This window comes from Arvicanthis niloticus, chromosome 9 (assembly GCF_011762505.2).
Source record: "Arvicanthis niloticus isolate mArvNil1 chromosome 9, mArvNil1.pat.X, whole genome shotgun sequence".
Taxonomy (NCBI): domain Eukaryota; kingdom Metazoa; phylum Chordata; class Mammalia; order Rodentia; family Muridae; genus Arvicanthis; species Arvicanthis niloticus.
The window spans coordinates 74,614,709-74,631,399 of NC_047666.1; the positions used below are offsets into that span (position 1 = coordinate 74,614,709).

The 16,691-nt window shown below is 41.0% G+C and overlaps 1 protein-coding gene across 1 annotated transcript; it reads left to right on the forward strand.

The window, feature by feature from the left end:
* Positions 1-1,693: 1,693 nt before the first annotated feature.
* Positions 1,694-16,454, forward strand: Strap (serine/threonine kinase receptor associated protein). Its single transcript, XM_034511979.2, has 10 exons — positions 1,694-2,060; positions 2,888-3,023; positions 5,556-5,637; positions 5,963-6,035; positions 6,943-7,039; positions 7,615-7,752; positions 10,873-11,009; positions 13,197-13,346; positions 13,862-13,927; positions 15,087-16,454. The coding sequence occupies exons 1-10, from the start codon at positions 1,949-1,951 to the stop codon at positions 15,146-15,148; spliced, it is 1,053 nt and encodes a 350-aa protein (XP_034367870.1). The 5' UTR covers positions 1,694-1,948; the 3' UTR covers positions 15,149-16,454.
* The last annotated feature ends 237 nt before the right edge of the window (positions 16,455-16,691 follow it).

Here is a 16,691-nt window from a genome sequence, read left to right on the forward strand (position 1 = left end):
TTCAATGTGGGTACTTGTGCCCTTCCCCCCACCATGGGCAGGCCTGAGAGACCTTGTTTACCACAACAAAACCAAGTGATAGGATCTAGGTGGAGTTACCCACCTTGGCTGCCCAGAACACAGAAGCAGAACTGCCCCTGGGCTTGCCTTGAGACATCTCTGGCCGTGACCTGGAACGGACTATGGATTATCCCACCCATCTGAAACCAGGAGGGGTTGTAGGTTGGGTCTTCCCCTTTAAATTGAGAGCTGAACATTAAAGCTTTGAGCCTTGATCAGAGAATTTTGTCTTGGCTTCATCTCTTCTGGCCCTCTGTCCCCTTTCATTCCCAGCCCCCCTTTCAGGTGATGGCCACAGGCAGCTACAGGTACTGGGTATCAAACGCAGGTCCTCATGCTTACATGGCAAGAACTTTAGCTCAGTAGACTGGGGTCTCTCCCCAGCTGCAGTAACAGTTGTTAGAGCCATCCAAAGAGCCCATTATCAGTTACAGTCTCATTGATCCCTGCTGAGCACTAAAGGAACATTTCCCCAGGAGCAAATAAACATTTGCTGGCCATCCACTAAACACCAGTCACTTACCTGTCACCACGGTATAAATGTTGTTGGCATAACCGTTCTATTAAGGAACTCGTTACTGTTTGTGAACTGTGGTGGTGTGTAGAGAGAATAGTTGCTACTGTGTAGGCAGTCAGATGTTAGGTAATTATGGAAGTGTGGCTGTATCTTTGTATCACTGCCTCCCCAGGGTCAGATGTCCCTTTGTGCAGTTGGATTGTTCCTAAGACCACAGGGTACTTCCCCACTTAACACACACACACACACACACACACACACACACACACACACACACAGAGAAGGCCTGTATGCTCAAAAGACCCTTACTTCATTAAAATGATGCTTACACGGTGGTTTTGTTCTTCCACCCACCTGTTTAAAGACTTGTATTGAGATCAATGGAAGGGATAAAATAACCAGAAAGAGAGCTGATCCTGTATGATTTGCAAGGAGAAATGGGTCACCTTACACACGAGAATGTTATCCACCAAGTATTTAGAAAAATGTCTTTAAAATCCGCAACACTCAACACCCCACGGGCTGCTCGCAAACCTTCCTTCAGGGCATCCCACTCCAATCTCTTTCGTGTGCACGCTTCTCTTTGCCAATTAAACGTCTGCTTCAACTCTTGTTATCTCCTGATTCAATTCTCTATTTCGAAACGGTAAGAGCCAAGACGCAACCCCCTCCAGTGCAGTTTATTCAAATTAGTGAAAAAAAAAATAAGAAAAAACATAGTAACACCTGAGTTATACATGAATAAAGCAAAGAGTGACGGGTGGGCAGGCAAGAGGGCGCAGCCAAGCCTGACAACACAGTTCGATTCCGGGTTCCTCACGCTGTCCTGACTCCACCACCACACATGGAAGGTGTATGGTTGCTCCGGGCCTTGTGGGTGCTCGTGGACGCGAGTGGGAAGAGCTTTTGGACTCTGAGCATCCAGAGAGAACAGCAATTAGAGGATTCCGACTCTACAACAGGACCCTACAACGGCCGGACTCGGCGGCTCAAAACAAGACGCAGCCCGCGTGACGTCAGCAGCACGGGGCTCTGGACTCGCGCCTGCGCACTCAACTTCTCGTCGCGCTTCTGGGCGCTCCCGCCTTTCTGCCGTCCGTCACTTCCGGCTGACGCGACGCGTCGTGCGCCGTCACTTCCTGCCGCTACCGGTGTGGACCGTGAGTGGCGGTGGGCCGGCTCTCCGGCGTTCCCCTTCCCTTCTCCCTCCCTCCCTGTCCCTCCCTTGGCGGCCGCGGGTCGCAGGGACTCCCGACCCGGCCTCGGCTTGCGTGCGGGGGGGGCCCTTAAGCTGCCTGAGGCTCCGCGGCAGAGAAGGAGGACGACCGCGACCCTCGGTCCCCGCTCCGCGTCACCGCGCTCGCCGCCGCCATGGCCATGAGGCAGACGCCGCTCACTTGCTCGGGCCACACGCGGCCCGTGGTGGATTTGGCCTTCAGCGGCATCACGCCTTACGGCTACTTCCTGATCAGCGCTTGCAAAGGTGAGCTGAGCCCGCGACGGCCGCGGCTCCCGGGTGCCGAGGGGTGGGGTGGGTCGTAGCTGCGGGTTAAAACGACTGCGCTGCTGCAACAGCGGCTTCTGCTCGCCCCTGGCCAGGCTGTATGTGTTCCTCCTCACCACCGTTCTTAGTGCTCCCCAGCACTGCGCCTTTCTACACACACACAACTACAGGATTTGCGGGAAGGAGAAATTAGGCCAGGCCGAGAGGAGTGCCTTTTAGGTCTTCTCATTTGTCTTATTGTGTCAGCCTTTGTGGTGTGAGACTCATTTTTTTTTTTTTCAGATGAAAATGTACGTTAGGTTTATATGATGCAAAGTAAAAGCGTCCGTCTAGATCGTTTTGACACACGTCAGTGGCATCCAGCTTTACGGCTCTTAAAAAGTTTTTATCCATGTGTGCCCGTGTAGTGTCTGTTTTCATGCTTGAACATGTGTGAAGGGGGTGCCCGAAGAGGTTAGAAGGCGGCGTCAGATTGTCTAGAGCTGGAGTTACAGGCGGTTGTCAGCCTCGGTGTGGGTGCTGGGAATCGGAATCAGGTCCAGTGGAAGAGCATTTGCCAGTTTTTTACAGTTGTTTTGTAATCCGAGTTAGCAAAGGTAAGGGAGGCCTCTTATTCTGTCTCAGGATTGTTTATGCTTCCCAGGAAGAGTGACCACAATTCTTTTGTCCAGTCACTGGGACCAGACACACAATGCTTAATGGGAGTAGGTAGGACCAGAAAGAACAACAGTTTTCCAGTTTTCTGCTCAGGATTTGATACTATGTTGCATGCTTCTGAATCACATATGTCTTAAAATATTTTCTAGATGGTAAACCTATGCTCCGCCAGGGAGATACTGGAGACTGGATTGGAACATTTTTGGGTCATAAAGGTGCTGTTTGGGGTGCAACATTGAATAAGGATGCCACCAAAGCTGCTACTGCAGCTGCAGACTTCACAGCGTAAGTGTGACAAAAATGGCTAACTTTTTTCTGTGTGAATTATGTGATGACATCTCAGATTCTCCAACTTCACAGTTAGGCATAAAGTTCTGACTCATCTGGTGTTATAGAGAATACATGGTGTTTGATCTCACCAAGATTCTGTCCTGGTTCTCTGAGCATCCTGTCTTCACTAAGTTCTCGGGCTTGAGATGTTTCAATGACTGACCCTCTCACGGAGACCAGGAGTCTTGGTGATATATAGCTTGGATAATGGATATTGCTGATGTCCTTTACAGATATTTTTGTATATTTAGTGCTATATACTGATGTCTTCAGATACTTCTTCACTCAGTTTTATTAACTGGCTCTAGATACATTTAAAACCGGGCCTCAAACTTACTTTTTATTTCCTATGGTTTTAAAGATCATTGTCTGAAAGATTCTTGGTTTTCCTTAGATCTTCATTGTCTTAGTTAGTTTTCATTATTTCGAAGGGACAAAATGACCTAGGTAAAGGTAACTCTTACAGATTTAATTGGGGCTGGCTTACAGTTTCAGAGGTTCAGTTCATTATCATCATGGTGGGAAGCATGGCAGCTTACAGGCAGACATGGTGCTGGAGGAGCCAAGAGTTCTATATATATTGATCAGAAGGCAGCAGGAGACCGTCTTTGGCAGGCAGCCAGGAGGAGGGCCTGGATCACATTGGCCAGACTCGAGTCTTTGAATACGCACATGCACACGCACACGCGCACACACACACACACACACACACACACACACACACACAGAGACAGTCTTCCAACTACTGTAGTAATAAGTCACCTCATATTAGTTCACTTTTTTTTTTCTTTTGATACAGTCTGAGGTGGACTAAACTGTTGACATAATACACTTTACCTGTTTTTACTTTGGATTTTGTATATATTATCAAACTGACTTATAATGATTCTCTTTGCTCTTTTGAGGCATGTGTCATATTTTATATAATTTTTGATGTATAGTTATTAACCTGTGCTTGTAGTCACCCTTGTTTTTAAATCGATGAAGGTAACTTTTTTATTTACTCTTGTGAGCGTGTGCACACCATGGTTGGGTGGGGTCAGAAGACAATTTTGGGGGTATGGGTTGAGGGATCTGTTTCTAGTTGTCAGGCTTGTGTGCCCAGAAGAGCATCTTGCTGCCCCACAGGCAGTGTGAGAGCTGCTGTATGAGATGGTAGAGCAGAGCTTGGAGAGGGAGATGGCCTTAGTGCTTGCTTGTTTAAAAGAATTCCACACTTTGGAGCAGTTGTAAATGTGTCGCCATGTTTGATTTAAGCAAATTAAAAATAAATGGTTGTTGGATATAGTGGCACCTGCCTCTTTAATCCCTTTAAGCACTTAGGAGGTGGAGGCAGGAGGATCTCAAGGTAGAGACTAGTCTGGGAACATATCAGCTCCAAGCCAGGACTACATAGAGAGTTCCTGCCAAAGGAGAAATGAAACAGAACTAAAACAGATATAAAGAAAATAATTATTGAAAAAAGAAAATTGAGTAGAGATTAGCATTTGAAGTGAGTAGGCAAAGAACTTTGAGGACACAGACGTGTGGGAGCTGAAGAAAATGCACGGCCTGTCTGTGAGGGATGGGTCATAGTTAGAATCTTGGGTGGCTGGAATCAGAAATAAGAGGAGGTTGGGGCAGAGGGTTAAACTAGATTAGAAGAGACTGGAGTGGTTATAAGAGAAATATGGTGACATAATTCCTCTCAAGTATGCAATTAGGAATTGTATCACTAGTTCTGTTTCTTAGATTTGTAAATGTTACTTACACTGTTCATGCAGAATGCTTTGCGTTCCTGGCCCTTGGTGTACTTCTGCTTGCTCCTTTCAACCTGGCTTCTGTTTGGAATCTCAGACTTTTTGTCTGATAGGTTGTGTGCACACTCAGAGCCTTATGCACTTGGAGTGGGGAGATGGCTGGTTTGCTTTCACTTTATTTCTACTTATGTCTGTATTTTGAGCAAAGTTTTACTGTGTAATTAAGGCCAACCTAAACTCAGAATCCTGCCTCAGCACTGTAAAGTGTGTAGGGATATGCCCATTGGCACCTAACCTTCTACATCTTGATTTAAGCTTTATGTGATCTGTATCAAGGTCTAACGTTGTAAAAATTTAAAGTTGTTAAATTTGGAGAAGTTCTTTATATTTTTGCTCTGGCCTGTGGCTAGATAAAAGGATGACTTGGTGAATTGAATTGGTTAAAATATTTTGCAGATTTGGTTAAAAAAAAATTACAGCTCTAAGTTTAAAACTAGGCTAGGTTAACTCGTGAATCTTGCATGAATTATTCTTTTTCAATGCCAAAGAAAATTAAGAGTTAAAAAGGCCTATGGCAAAATTGTCTTTTAGGCTTTTGATAAATTAAGTATCCTAATAATTAGCACTATAGGACAGGCATAATAGGCTTATAAATATTATGCATATAATTATTTTATATTGATCAAAGTTACCATTATATTTAATTTTGTATTAATGTTACATAATATTTATCTATGTTTACATTTAGCAAAGTGTGGGATGCTGTCTCAGGAGATGAATTGATGACCCTGGCTCATAAGCACATTGTCAAGACTGTGGATTTCACACAGGTGTGAGAAAATGGAATTTTGGGTAGGGATGTAGTTCAGTGTGGTATACTGCTTGCATTGCACAAACAAAGGCCCTGAATATCATTTGAGATCAAAGAAGTCTTACTGGGCAATTCTTGTGCTACAGGGAGGGAAGGCGGGGCATCAGCAGAATAGCAGGCAGTTCCTGTGGTGCAGTAGAGGTGAGGGAAACGTGAGCTTGGTGATTCTCTAGGAAGTTCACAATCTCATAGATCCTAGAGGTAGTTGACTAGAGTTGTGTCTGTATTGGTAATTATATTACTGTTAAAGTGGTTACTCTAACATTTTTCTTTTTTGTTTTCAGGATAGCAATTACCTGTTAACTGGGGGACAGGATAAACTGCTCCGCATATATGACTTGAACAAACCTGAAGCAGGTCAGTGCAGCTTATGTATCACTTTGTGGTTTTCCTTTTCCTTTTAGTTCTTTAAAGGACTAAAGAACTCTAAAAATTTGAAAGTTAGGGTTTGGGTGGGTGTTTTCATCTACCTCTCACAGCTGTGCTTTGAAGGTGGTTTTTCCAGTGGCTCAGCAGTAGAAGGGATAGCGATCCATGGAGCTTGACTGTAAGACAGTATTAGTCACTCAGGTGTGTGTTTCTACTTGATCCTCAGACTATATGTAACAACTTCTATTGCCCCATTTTAAAGATAAATGAAATTTCTTTCATGAGAATTGCTTATGCTACTTTAAAATTTCCCTTTCTTTCCTCTACTTTCCTGTTGTATACATGCATGTGAGTGTGGGTTTGTTTGTTTCTTACCAGTAGTTATTACCAACAGTGACTTTGACAAAGGTCCTAGGGTTAAATTTAATGAGGATTAGATCAGTACATCCTTGTTCCTGGGCTCATGTTTTTATCCTTTAGTAGTATGTTTGTCTTAGTTAGGGCTTTACTGCTGTGAACAGACACCATAACCAAGGCAGCCTTTCTAAGGACAACATTTAATTGGGGCTGGCTTACAGGTTCAGAGGTTCAGTCCATCATTATCAAGGCTGGAACATGACAACATCCAGGCAGGCATGGTGCAGGAGGAACTGAGAGGTCTACATCTTCATCTGAAGGCCTCTCAGAGAATACTGACTTCCAGGCAGCTAGGATGAGGGTCTTAAAGCCCACACCCACAGTGACACATCTACTCCAAGAGGGCCACACCTTCTAATAGTGTCACTCCCTGCGTTTAGCATATACAATCACAGTGTTGTAACTTTCAATTGTTTTTGTATTGCTCAGTTTAGAAAGCCAAATATTTATTATTCATTTTAAATTGTTTCTTCTAAAGAACCTAAGGAAATTAGTGGTCACACTTCCGGTATTAAAAAGGCTCTGTGGTGCAGTGAAGATAAACAGATCCTTTCAGCTGATGATAAAACTGTTCGGTACGTCTATTTTTCTTCATTAACTGAAAGTTTGAAAAGTATCTTACCTTGTGGTTTATAAATACTTTTAATAATCATGTAGGAAAATGTGTAACAACGTTTAAGTCACTATAAGTCACAATGATGTGGAGTTACTGTTCTTATCATCACATGGAGTGGCATTCAGAAAGTCATTAAAACTGCTGCTGTGTGGCTGTGCCCAGTGTAGTCATGGACAGACAGAGGCTACGGGGATTCATGGTGCCTTTTACCCTTGTTAAGAACGGGGATATTTTGTGAAAAGATGCATAGCTATGAGATAGACCAGAACAACAGTTCAGATTGGATAAGGCAGAACTAGGTGTTTTATAACATAGTGTTGTTAAGGCATTAGGAAAATAGAAAGTTCATTTCACCTACAGCCTAACAGGTTTTTGTATTTCATTGAAACTCACAATTTAATTTGTAATGAAAATTACTTTGTTAAAATTGTAATCATTTTCTGATGGATTTCTGTGTAAATAAAAGAAGCTTTTTTTCTGGCTACTGAATAAATAATTTACTTATGCATTCATTCTTCATTCATTTATTTGCAGGCTCTGGGATCATGCCACAATGACAGAAGTGAAATCTCTAAATTTTAATATGTCTGTTAGCAGCATGGAATATATTCCTGAGGGAGAGATCTTGGTTATTACTTATGGACGATCTATTGCTTTTCATAGTGCAGTAAGGTATGTCCATCCAAGATATTTCTTCATTTATTTTGGTGGTAAAGAGGGGGAATTAGTTTACTTTAAATGAAGGGGCTGGAGAGCTGGCTCAGCTGGTGTGCCTCTTGTGGAGAGGGTTCGTTCTCAGCATCATCAGGTAGCTAGCTCACAGTCACCTGTAACTCCAGCCTTGGTATCCAGTGGTCTCCCAGGCTCCACATGTACATGCTCAGACACATACACATACACATACACATACACACATGTACATGCTCAGACACATACACATAGAATAATCTTGAAAAAGCTTGGAAGGCTTGTACCAAAATGTTGCATGATTCTTTTAAGGCAGATCCTTCCCTCTGCTGTGTAACTAGACAGAAGGAAGTGTTCCCATACCTTTACAACTCTCTCTTAGGTTGAGTACATTAATCAGGGATTAGCCAAATTTCAACCACCTAGGATTTTGTTAGCACATTTCAAAGGAACCATTGGCATAATGTTGTATACTTCTTACTATGTAGAAATCACTGTGATAATTGTTTTCTGTTTTCTAATTAAAATTTTAGAGAGGCAAGGCCTGGGGCTACAGCTCAGTGAGAGTGCTTGTCTCCTATCGATTGAGAACCTGGGTTTGCATCCCTGGGAGGTAAAGGCAATGAGGGAAGTAATGCAAGCCCATTCACTGTGTGTGTGTACATGCGTGTGCACACTTTGGTTTTCCCTTTTCATTATTAGGACTATGAATGCAGATAATCTTGGTTTTTTAATTAAAGATGTTTTTATCCATTAAGATACCTTTAAAACGTTTTTATTGGTTGTAGTGCATTAAATTGTAAGAGCTTATGTTCCAGTGTCCTGAGCACTGTAGCTGATATTGTGGTACATCTTTGTTCTCAGTACTGGAACCCTGTAAGTACAATGTTAAGTTCAGCTGTAGAAATGACTGTACAGTTCTTTAGCCTTGGTGCTTAGAGGGTTTCTGTCAAGATTAGACCACATTCCCCTCTGACAGCAGTCTTATGATATTGTCTTGAAGAATACTTGTGTTCAGCTTCATTGAACATAGGAGACAAAAACAATGCCATGGGAGTTCTAAAACGTGTAAGGGAGCTCCTATAAACACAGGGAAAGTTATAGTGGAATACTTTTACCCAGACTGAGATTGTACAACCATAACTGCTCATTTCTGGACCATGTATTCCTGCTATAGACTGTTGCCTCAGATCTCATTTGGTAGTAACCAGCCTGTTGAATATTTGAAAAACTGGGACCTAGTCTGTAATGATAGATACAGCACAGCTAACTTTAGAGTTTTTGTGTGTTTGGTTTTTTTTCAAGACAGGGTTTTTTTGTGTATCCTTGGCTGTCCTGAAACTGTGTAGACCAGGCTGGCCTTGAATTCAGATTTACCAGTCTCTGCCTCCTGAGTGCTAGGTGAGATTAAAGCTATCATCATGCCTGGCTATTTATATGTGGTGTGTTTTGGTTGATGGTCTGTGTTGAAGTAGTTTTCAGGATTGAACTGAAAAAGGGCTGGTAGGGAAACTAGGTGATTTTTTTTTTCTTTTTGGGGGGGTTAGTTGTATATTGATAAATACAGCTTTATTATAATGCAATTACTTAATCTCAGTTATTGCTGTGAAGATACACCATGGCCAAGGCAACTAATAAAAGGAAGCATTTAATTGGGAGCTAGCTTACATTTAATTGGGAGCTAGCTTACATTTTCAGAGGCAGGCAGATGTGGCATCAAAACAGTAGCTGAGAGCTTCTATCTGATCCATAGGCAGGAGATGGGCAGTGCTAACTAGACTGGATCTGCCATGGGCTCTTGAAACCTCAGTCCACCCCTCTCTCCCCCAGTGACACATCCTAATCCTTCAAATATCCTAAACCTTCTCAAAATAGTCTATTAACTGGGATCCAAGCAAAAGACTACCGGCTTCATTCTCATTCAAACTTTCACTCCCTAGTTACAAACAGCTGGTGATAATGGAAGCCTGAACTCTGAACAATTGAGAAAGCATTTAACATCTTTTTGTATTGTAGTAATTCCTACTGTAAAATGTCACTTTAGCTTTATGTTTTTATTTGCCTTTTTCAGTGTTGAGCCTTCAACCTGGGCTTTTATATGCTAGGCAAATGCTTATGTCCCCAACTTTTGCTTTTTTTTTTTTTTTTTAGCAGGGTTTCAAGGGTGCCCTTCATCATGTATCTCTGGCTGGGTTCTCTTTCCTTAGCCTCTTGAGTGCTGGTATGCTGATGTGTATGACCCTTGGCCTGTATGGCCCTTTTGTATTTACTAAAATAATCCATATTTGTAGAAAAATAGAGTGAATTTTTTCAAAAGAAAAATAAACTAATCTGGCATTGTCACTGCTAAGTGCGTGGGACTTGGGAGAATGGAACTGATTAAGGAGGCTGACTAAAGTCTTATGCAGTAGCCAACTTTATTCCGAGCACCAGACAATATATGTAGTCCTAGGATAAAGAAAGGTCGTATGGGTAAAGTTGTCTTTGAGTTCAAACTGTACAGTCATAAGGGTAGTGTAAACATGGGATTGAATGACAGCAAGCAATGATGAGTAATCTGAAGTAAGACACTCTATCCACTGCACCCGGGAGGAGCACAAACACATCCCAAGAACAATTCCATGTTTTAAAGAAACTGAAGTCATGAGACTCTAGTTTTCTTGGAGAGTTCTCACAAAACTCATTCCTGGACCATGTTCCAGCATATCTGTAAACCTGACCCCAGTGAGCAGCTCGGGCAAGGAAGATCTTGAGTTGAAGGCCTTCTGGACTCCATACGATTCTGTCTCAAAAACAATAAAAGGTCCCAAATTTGGTATGTCAGCCAAGACACTCATGTCCAGAAAGTGTCTCCTGCTCAGAATACAGAGTTCCCACTACTAAATGGCTTCCTGAGATGAAGTCCACTTGGATATAACAATCTTTGGAACTTTATTGCTCATTAGTTTTTTTTTTTTTTTAAAGCCATTTACATTTAACTTAATCTACATTTACTGTGCATTGGGTTTCGGAATTTAGGAATAATTTTAATGTGGCTAGATAGATTTTTATACAGTATTAACAATTTTATAGACATTTATGTTTTTGTGTTTTTTTCCTTCATAGTCTGGAGCCAATTAAATCTTTTGAAGCTCCTGCAACCATCAATTCTGCATCTCTTCATCCTGAGAAGGAGTTTCTTGTTGCGGGTGGAGAAGACTTTAAACTGTATAAGTACGACTATAATAGTGGAGAGGAATTAGGTGAGTCCCTGCTCTTCCCTTTAATCAGCAGTCTCCTCCCCCTGTGGGTCGGGACCCCTTTCAGGGGTTGCTTAAGACGGTTGGAAAGCACAGATATTTATACTATGATTCATAGCAGTAGCAAAATTACAGTTAAGTAGTAACAAAAATAATTTTATGGTTGGTGGAGGTCACCACACCACCACAACTGTGTCAATGGGTTGCAGCATTGGGAAGGTTGAGAACCACTGTCTTAAATAATTTACTCTCAAAATGTTATGAGTGTCTTGGGTATTAACCTGTGGTGTGTTGAACGTAAGGTTTCTAGCTAACTAAAACTCAAAACTCACATTCAAAACCAAAGGTGTTTTATCCATTTTGGATAGAAATATAGACTCTCAGACAAAATATACTGAATTCATTTCCTCTTGAGTTTTATTTTTATACTGATATTCTGTAGTTTACTGATTTTTGATGCTTTATTGAGATGGAATATTTGTATTTCAAGTCAAATATGAAACATATGTAAGGATATTTTGTTCTAAGGAGAGAACAGGTACAAAATCCTGTTCACCTGGCCTTCTTTCTTCAGGGAATTCCCAAGAGTCTAGAGAATGGTGGGATCACTGGTTTATTGAGGGTTTAGAAAAAGTATTATATATATCATTTACTATATATAATTTTTATTTTAATCTATTTCATACTTAAAATTAATTTGTAATACTAAAAAATATAACTTAGTAATATGTAAAATATTGAAATATGTTAGTTATATTGACATATATAATATATTATTAGTTTAATTTTTTGGAATTTTGCTATTTCCATAAGTTTCATAGTTGTTAAGAAGTAGAATGGTGACTTATGATTAATTTGAAGCAAACATGTCCTGAGTTTACATTGTGTATAGTAGTATGCTAGATAGGTCAAAGTGCAAGACTTTTAGTACCCGCTGACCCAGGCTGTGTGTCCAGAGGCGAGGGATGGGTAGATGTTGGATTTTGGATGCAGCCGTTGTCGTCTCAGTCTCTCTCTGTTCATGGAACTTGGTTGTGGGTGAGGGCTGAGTCCAGGAGGTTTGTGTATGGTAGACAAATATTCCATCCTAGTCCCTCTACTCAGACACTTTCATTCTCTGGCTAGTCAGAGAGGGAGGAAACTCCAGAATAAGCTTATGAGGCATAAGATTGTATATGGGAGATTTGTAAGTAAGAGTTTTCCTGCAGTAGAAAAACTTTCCTGATCTATGCATTCCTCATTAAAATGTAAGGCCAGCATTGAGCCTGTGTCTCAGCATTGTGGTGGAATTAGGAAGCCTGGATAGCCTGATTAGGGAATCAGGGATAGAGTCTGGAAAAGAGCTCCATCTGGTGGCCCTCTGTAGATATGGATGGAACTGGTTCCTCTAGTCTGTAGAATTTAGTTTGTTTGTCTTAACAGCTTCTCAATTTGCAGTGGGATATAAAACCTCATTTTCTGTTTTTGAAAGACAGTCTGTGTTGGAACATGGTCAAGAGTGATGTATAGTGACTAATACCTTAGGGAACCATGAGAAAGGCTGCAGGACACAAGGCAGAGGATGTTTTCCCTCAGTTGCATTTTGTTACCTGGATTGTTCTTAGATGTGATTTTGTTCCTCTGGTATTAAATGCTTACATTCAATTTATAAGACGTGTTTATTCTTGTTGGATGTCAGAGCATAGAGAAGATGCTGAGTGCTGACCTCAGTATGCCCTGAATCTGGATATAGTTTGTGCTTGCCCAGATATAACCTATAGTATGTACCAGGCAATTGGTCCTGAGCAAACTCTGGGAAAGGGCTGCTCTGTTAATGCTTAGTATATGCTGGGCTTATTGGTCTTTATTTACATGTTTTCTGATCATGTTTTTTTTGCACTCAAACAACCTTTCTTGGGTCATTGCTTTCTTTGTTACATTCATGTATAAAAGTCCTACACAGAAACTGCAGTAATGCTGTCCACAGCATCAGTGTAGTCCACCTCAGGTCTCTCTGATAAGATCTGTATGGATCACTGAGAGTTGACAAGTCTGTCTCTGACAGACTGGATTGGAAGGGCTAATTCTAGGGAAATGGTGGAGGTGAACTCCCCAGCAGTGTAGATAGTATGTTTTTAGTACATCAGTATTTACCCTAATAATTAGCTTTACATTTATCTAAATCTGATATCTGCTCTTCACTATTTTCAGAATCCTACAAAGGTCACTTTGGTCCCATTCACTGTGTGAGATTCAGTCCTGATGGTGAACTCTATGCCAGTGGTTCTGAAGATGGAACATTGAGATTGTGGCAAACTGTGGTAGGAAAGACCTATGGGCTGTGGAAATGTGTACTTCCTGGTAAGGACACCCCTCGAAAGTTGTCAAATTATAATGCATAGGTTTTGTATCATTTATTCTGTTTGACTGTGTCTGTTTCCTTTAGATTTTGAATTGTATAATATGGTATAAGCAAATTGAAGTCATGATTCTAACTGAGCAATGTCCTTTATGTGATGGATTGAATGACCTGAATTCAAAATTTATTACAAAGGAACTAGGGAGATGGCGCAGTGGTTTCAAGAGCATACATACAAAAATAAAAATGAAGCATGTTAGAAAAGGCAGTATGAAGAATTTATAAGTGTCTATCCAATTGTTTATAGTATTCCTTGATCCTTACCATTGAATACATGTTTTTGGTTTAAAAAAAAAAAAACAAACCCAAATACTTACTAATAATCCCAGAATGGCCTTTATACTAAAAGTGACTTTGAGATGTCTCTTGAGAATCCCAGTGACTGTTAACTATGCTGTGTGAGTTGTGGGAGCCTGTTCCACTTCATAGTCAGTCACCTCTGCTTTTCTCTTCATAGAGGAAGACAGTGGGGAGCTGGCAAAGCCAAAGATCGGATTTCCAGAAACAACAGAAGAAGAGCTGGGTAAATACAAATTAATTAACTTTTCTAAGAGCCCTGGGTATGTAAAAATTCAGTGTATGAGCATTTTGGTCTATGGCAAAAGAAATTTAGTGAATGTGAACACATCTGAAATACATTATAGGAAGCTAAGTGTGAGTGTGTAAGCATTAGCTCCAGAGTCCAGGCCTCATGTGCGTGTGGACATGGCTGGTGGGCTCCTCGCATACACTCAGAGACAGGGGTTTCAAAGCTCCCTAGATGCTTTATAGCCATGAAGTGAGGTAGATCGCTTCCTGTACAAGTGACATTTAACGTGGGAAGAGACCTCAGGATGGGCAGGGTGGCTGGTGAGGTTCTGAGGATGCGCTGTTGATGATGGACACGAGGGCTCAGCAGACAAGAGAATCAAGGGAACCAGCATGAAGAATGTCACTGTCCACCCTGAAAAGTAAGGGCAAAATGAGACAAGAGAAGCTAGGCCAGCCAGCACCTAGTGTGCTCTGTTACAGCCTTAAGAGTCTGTAAACTAGGAGAATGAAAAACCTTTGATCTATGTGGAGGACTAGGTGTAAATTTAGGAAACTGCCTTGGTGTATAGTGTGAAGAAAGGATTAGACTAGGGACAATAGATCTAGGTTAGGAGATACCAAGACAGAAGGAAGGTAGGTTGTCTTAGATGCATAATGGTTAGATTGGAAGATGGGCCATTGCTCATCTTGTAACTTGGGAGGTAAGAAAGGAAGAGTTGATCACAGACTGTAAGCTTAGCCCCCTGCTTTTGATACTATTAGAGACTGCCTCTCAGCAGCAGTGTTTAATGGTTATGGTTTTGAACTGCATGGCCTTAAATACTAGTATTTGATTACTAAAGGAAAGGATAGGACCCGCAAAAGCATGATTTAATTAAATGCTGATTGGGTAGTTGGAATCATTCAAAGCTTATCCTGAAGGGAGAGGGATGGGGGTTAAACAGGTGTGAAGACAACGAGTGAATGTCTGATCTCTGCTCGAGTGTTTGGTGGTCTGAGTCCTGGGATAATACCATGTTCAGTAGCTGTCTGTTTTCTTCTCCTCACCCAGCAGGTTTGAAAAGACCATATGTCATTTCCTCCCTGTGCAGAAATGTAGATTTCCTTCTTTCCTTTATTAAACTGACTATGGTTTTGTCTTTTAAATGCAGAAGAAATTGCTTCAGAGAATTCAGATTCCATCTATTCGTCAACTCCTGAAGTTAAGGCCTGAGCATCAAACATGTGCTGCAGATACTGTATAGTTCCTGGAGTAAACAAGCAGAGACAAGCGTCAGCCTTCAGAGTTACTCTCTGCCTGTGGCAAAGAGCAGAAAATATTGGGGCATATGAATTAGCTCCAGTGCACGAACAACTACTCAGTGTTGCCTGTGAGTGAGTGTCTGAGGTGCCGGCAGGAGGATTCTGTTCACATAGTGCACAGCCTGCTGTCTGGAGTGAAAAGCCAACTTTACAGTTTCCATTTTACACCTAAATTTCTTGTAGCTGTTTATGTTATGGAGAAGAAAAATATATTGGCCTACTTTTCTGAGTTTTCCCTTAAAGAAGAATGCCTTTTTTGTTTCTTTGCTTAGTTGTGAAGAAGAGGAAATACATGATAACGTAGCTGGTTTGATCTCTTTCGTTGTACACTGACTGCTTCTGAACATCTAATATTTTTTAGTTATCTAAATAAAATGCCTCTAAAACAATAATTTTCTGTTTCTTTGGGAAATTCTGATACATTTGAATATTAAAACTAAATATTCAAAGATTTCTATATCATACACAGCCAGCAATAGCAAAAGACAGTTTGGTTACAGAGTCTGAACTAAACATTTCCTAATTTTGAAATTTAATTATTTAAACTTGAAATTTTCATATCTTGCTGGGTGTTCATTTATATGCTTCCAGATGGATAGAGTTGCTTTTCTTGTCTCTTTAAACATGCATGTTAGTTACTACAAAGAAAAGCAATTAGGAAGAGCAGGTAAATACGTTGAAATCCAAGTTCTGAAAAACTACTGTATGTAGTCAAACATCTGCTTGGTTGTACAAATAGCCACATGATTTTATAAAACTGGGTTAATAATTAATTTGCAGTATTTATGATGTATCAGACTATCACATTTAAATTTGGGTCAGTTGAAAAAGCCAACCTTTAATAAATTGGATCAGTTGAATAAATTTATAGTTTACTATTTTATAATATGAAGAGATTAAATTAGTAATTTGGAAATACAGATGAACAGCTTGTATTAATTTGCTTTCTTGTAATTTATCTTTTGAGTAACCTTTAGTACTTTGATTAGAAGAAAAAAGTTTTAACTGGTTGTCACAACCAGAATGTGACACTACAGGCAGTGCTTGGGAGAGCCAGGGGAAGCCTGTCACAGACTTTGATGAGCCTCGGGCAATGTCGTTCCTGTGTCCATGTTTAACATGCTTGGTTTTCTGCTCTGTAGCAGTATTGTTAATGTATCAAGATTAGACTGAGAGTCTGACCCTAAATAAAATTGAATGCATCTTTTGTAACAGAAGTCGCTTGGATTCATGAAATTGATAAATTAAGGGCATTTCTTCTTTTGTGCCATTGGTTTCCTTTTGCTGCAGCAAGTTTGTAGCCTGAATCAGATGCTTATTAACAGATCACAGTATCCTGAGTCTCACTTGAATAAAGTCCAGGTGCTGCAAAGCTGCATTCTGTCTGCAGGCGCCAAGAGAAGCTTCCTCTGTCCTCAGCTGCTAGGAGTCACTGCAGCACTCGGCTGCCTTCA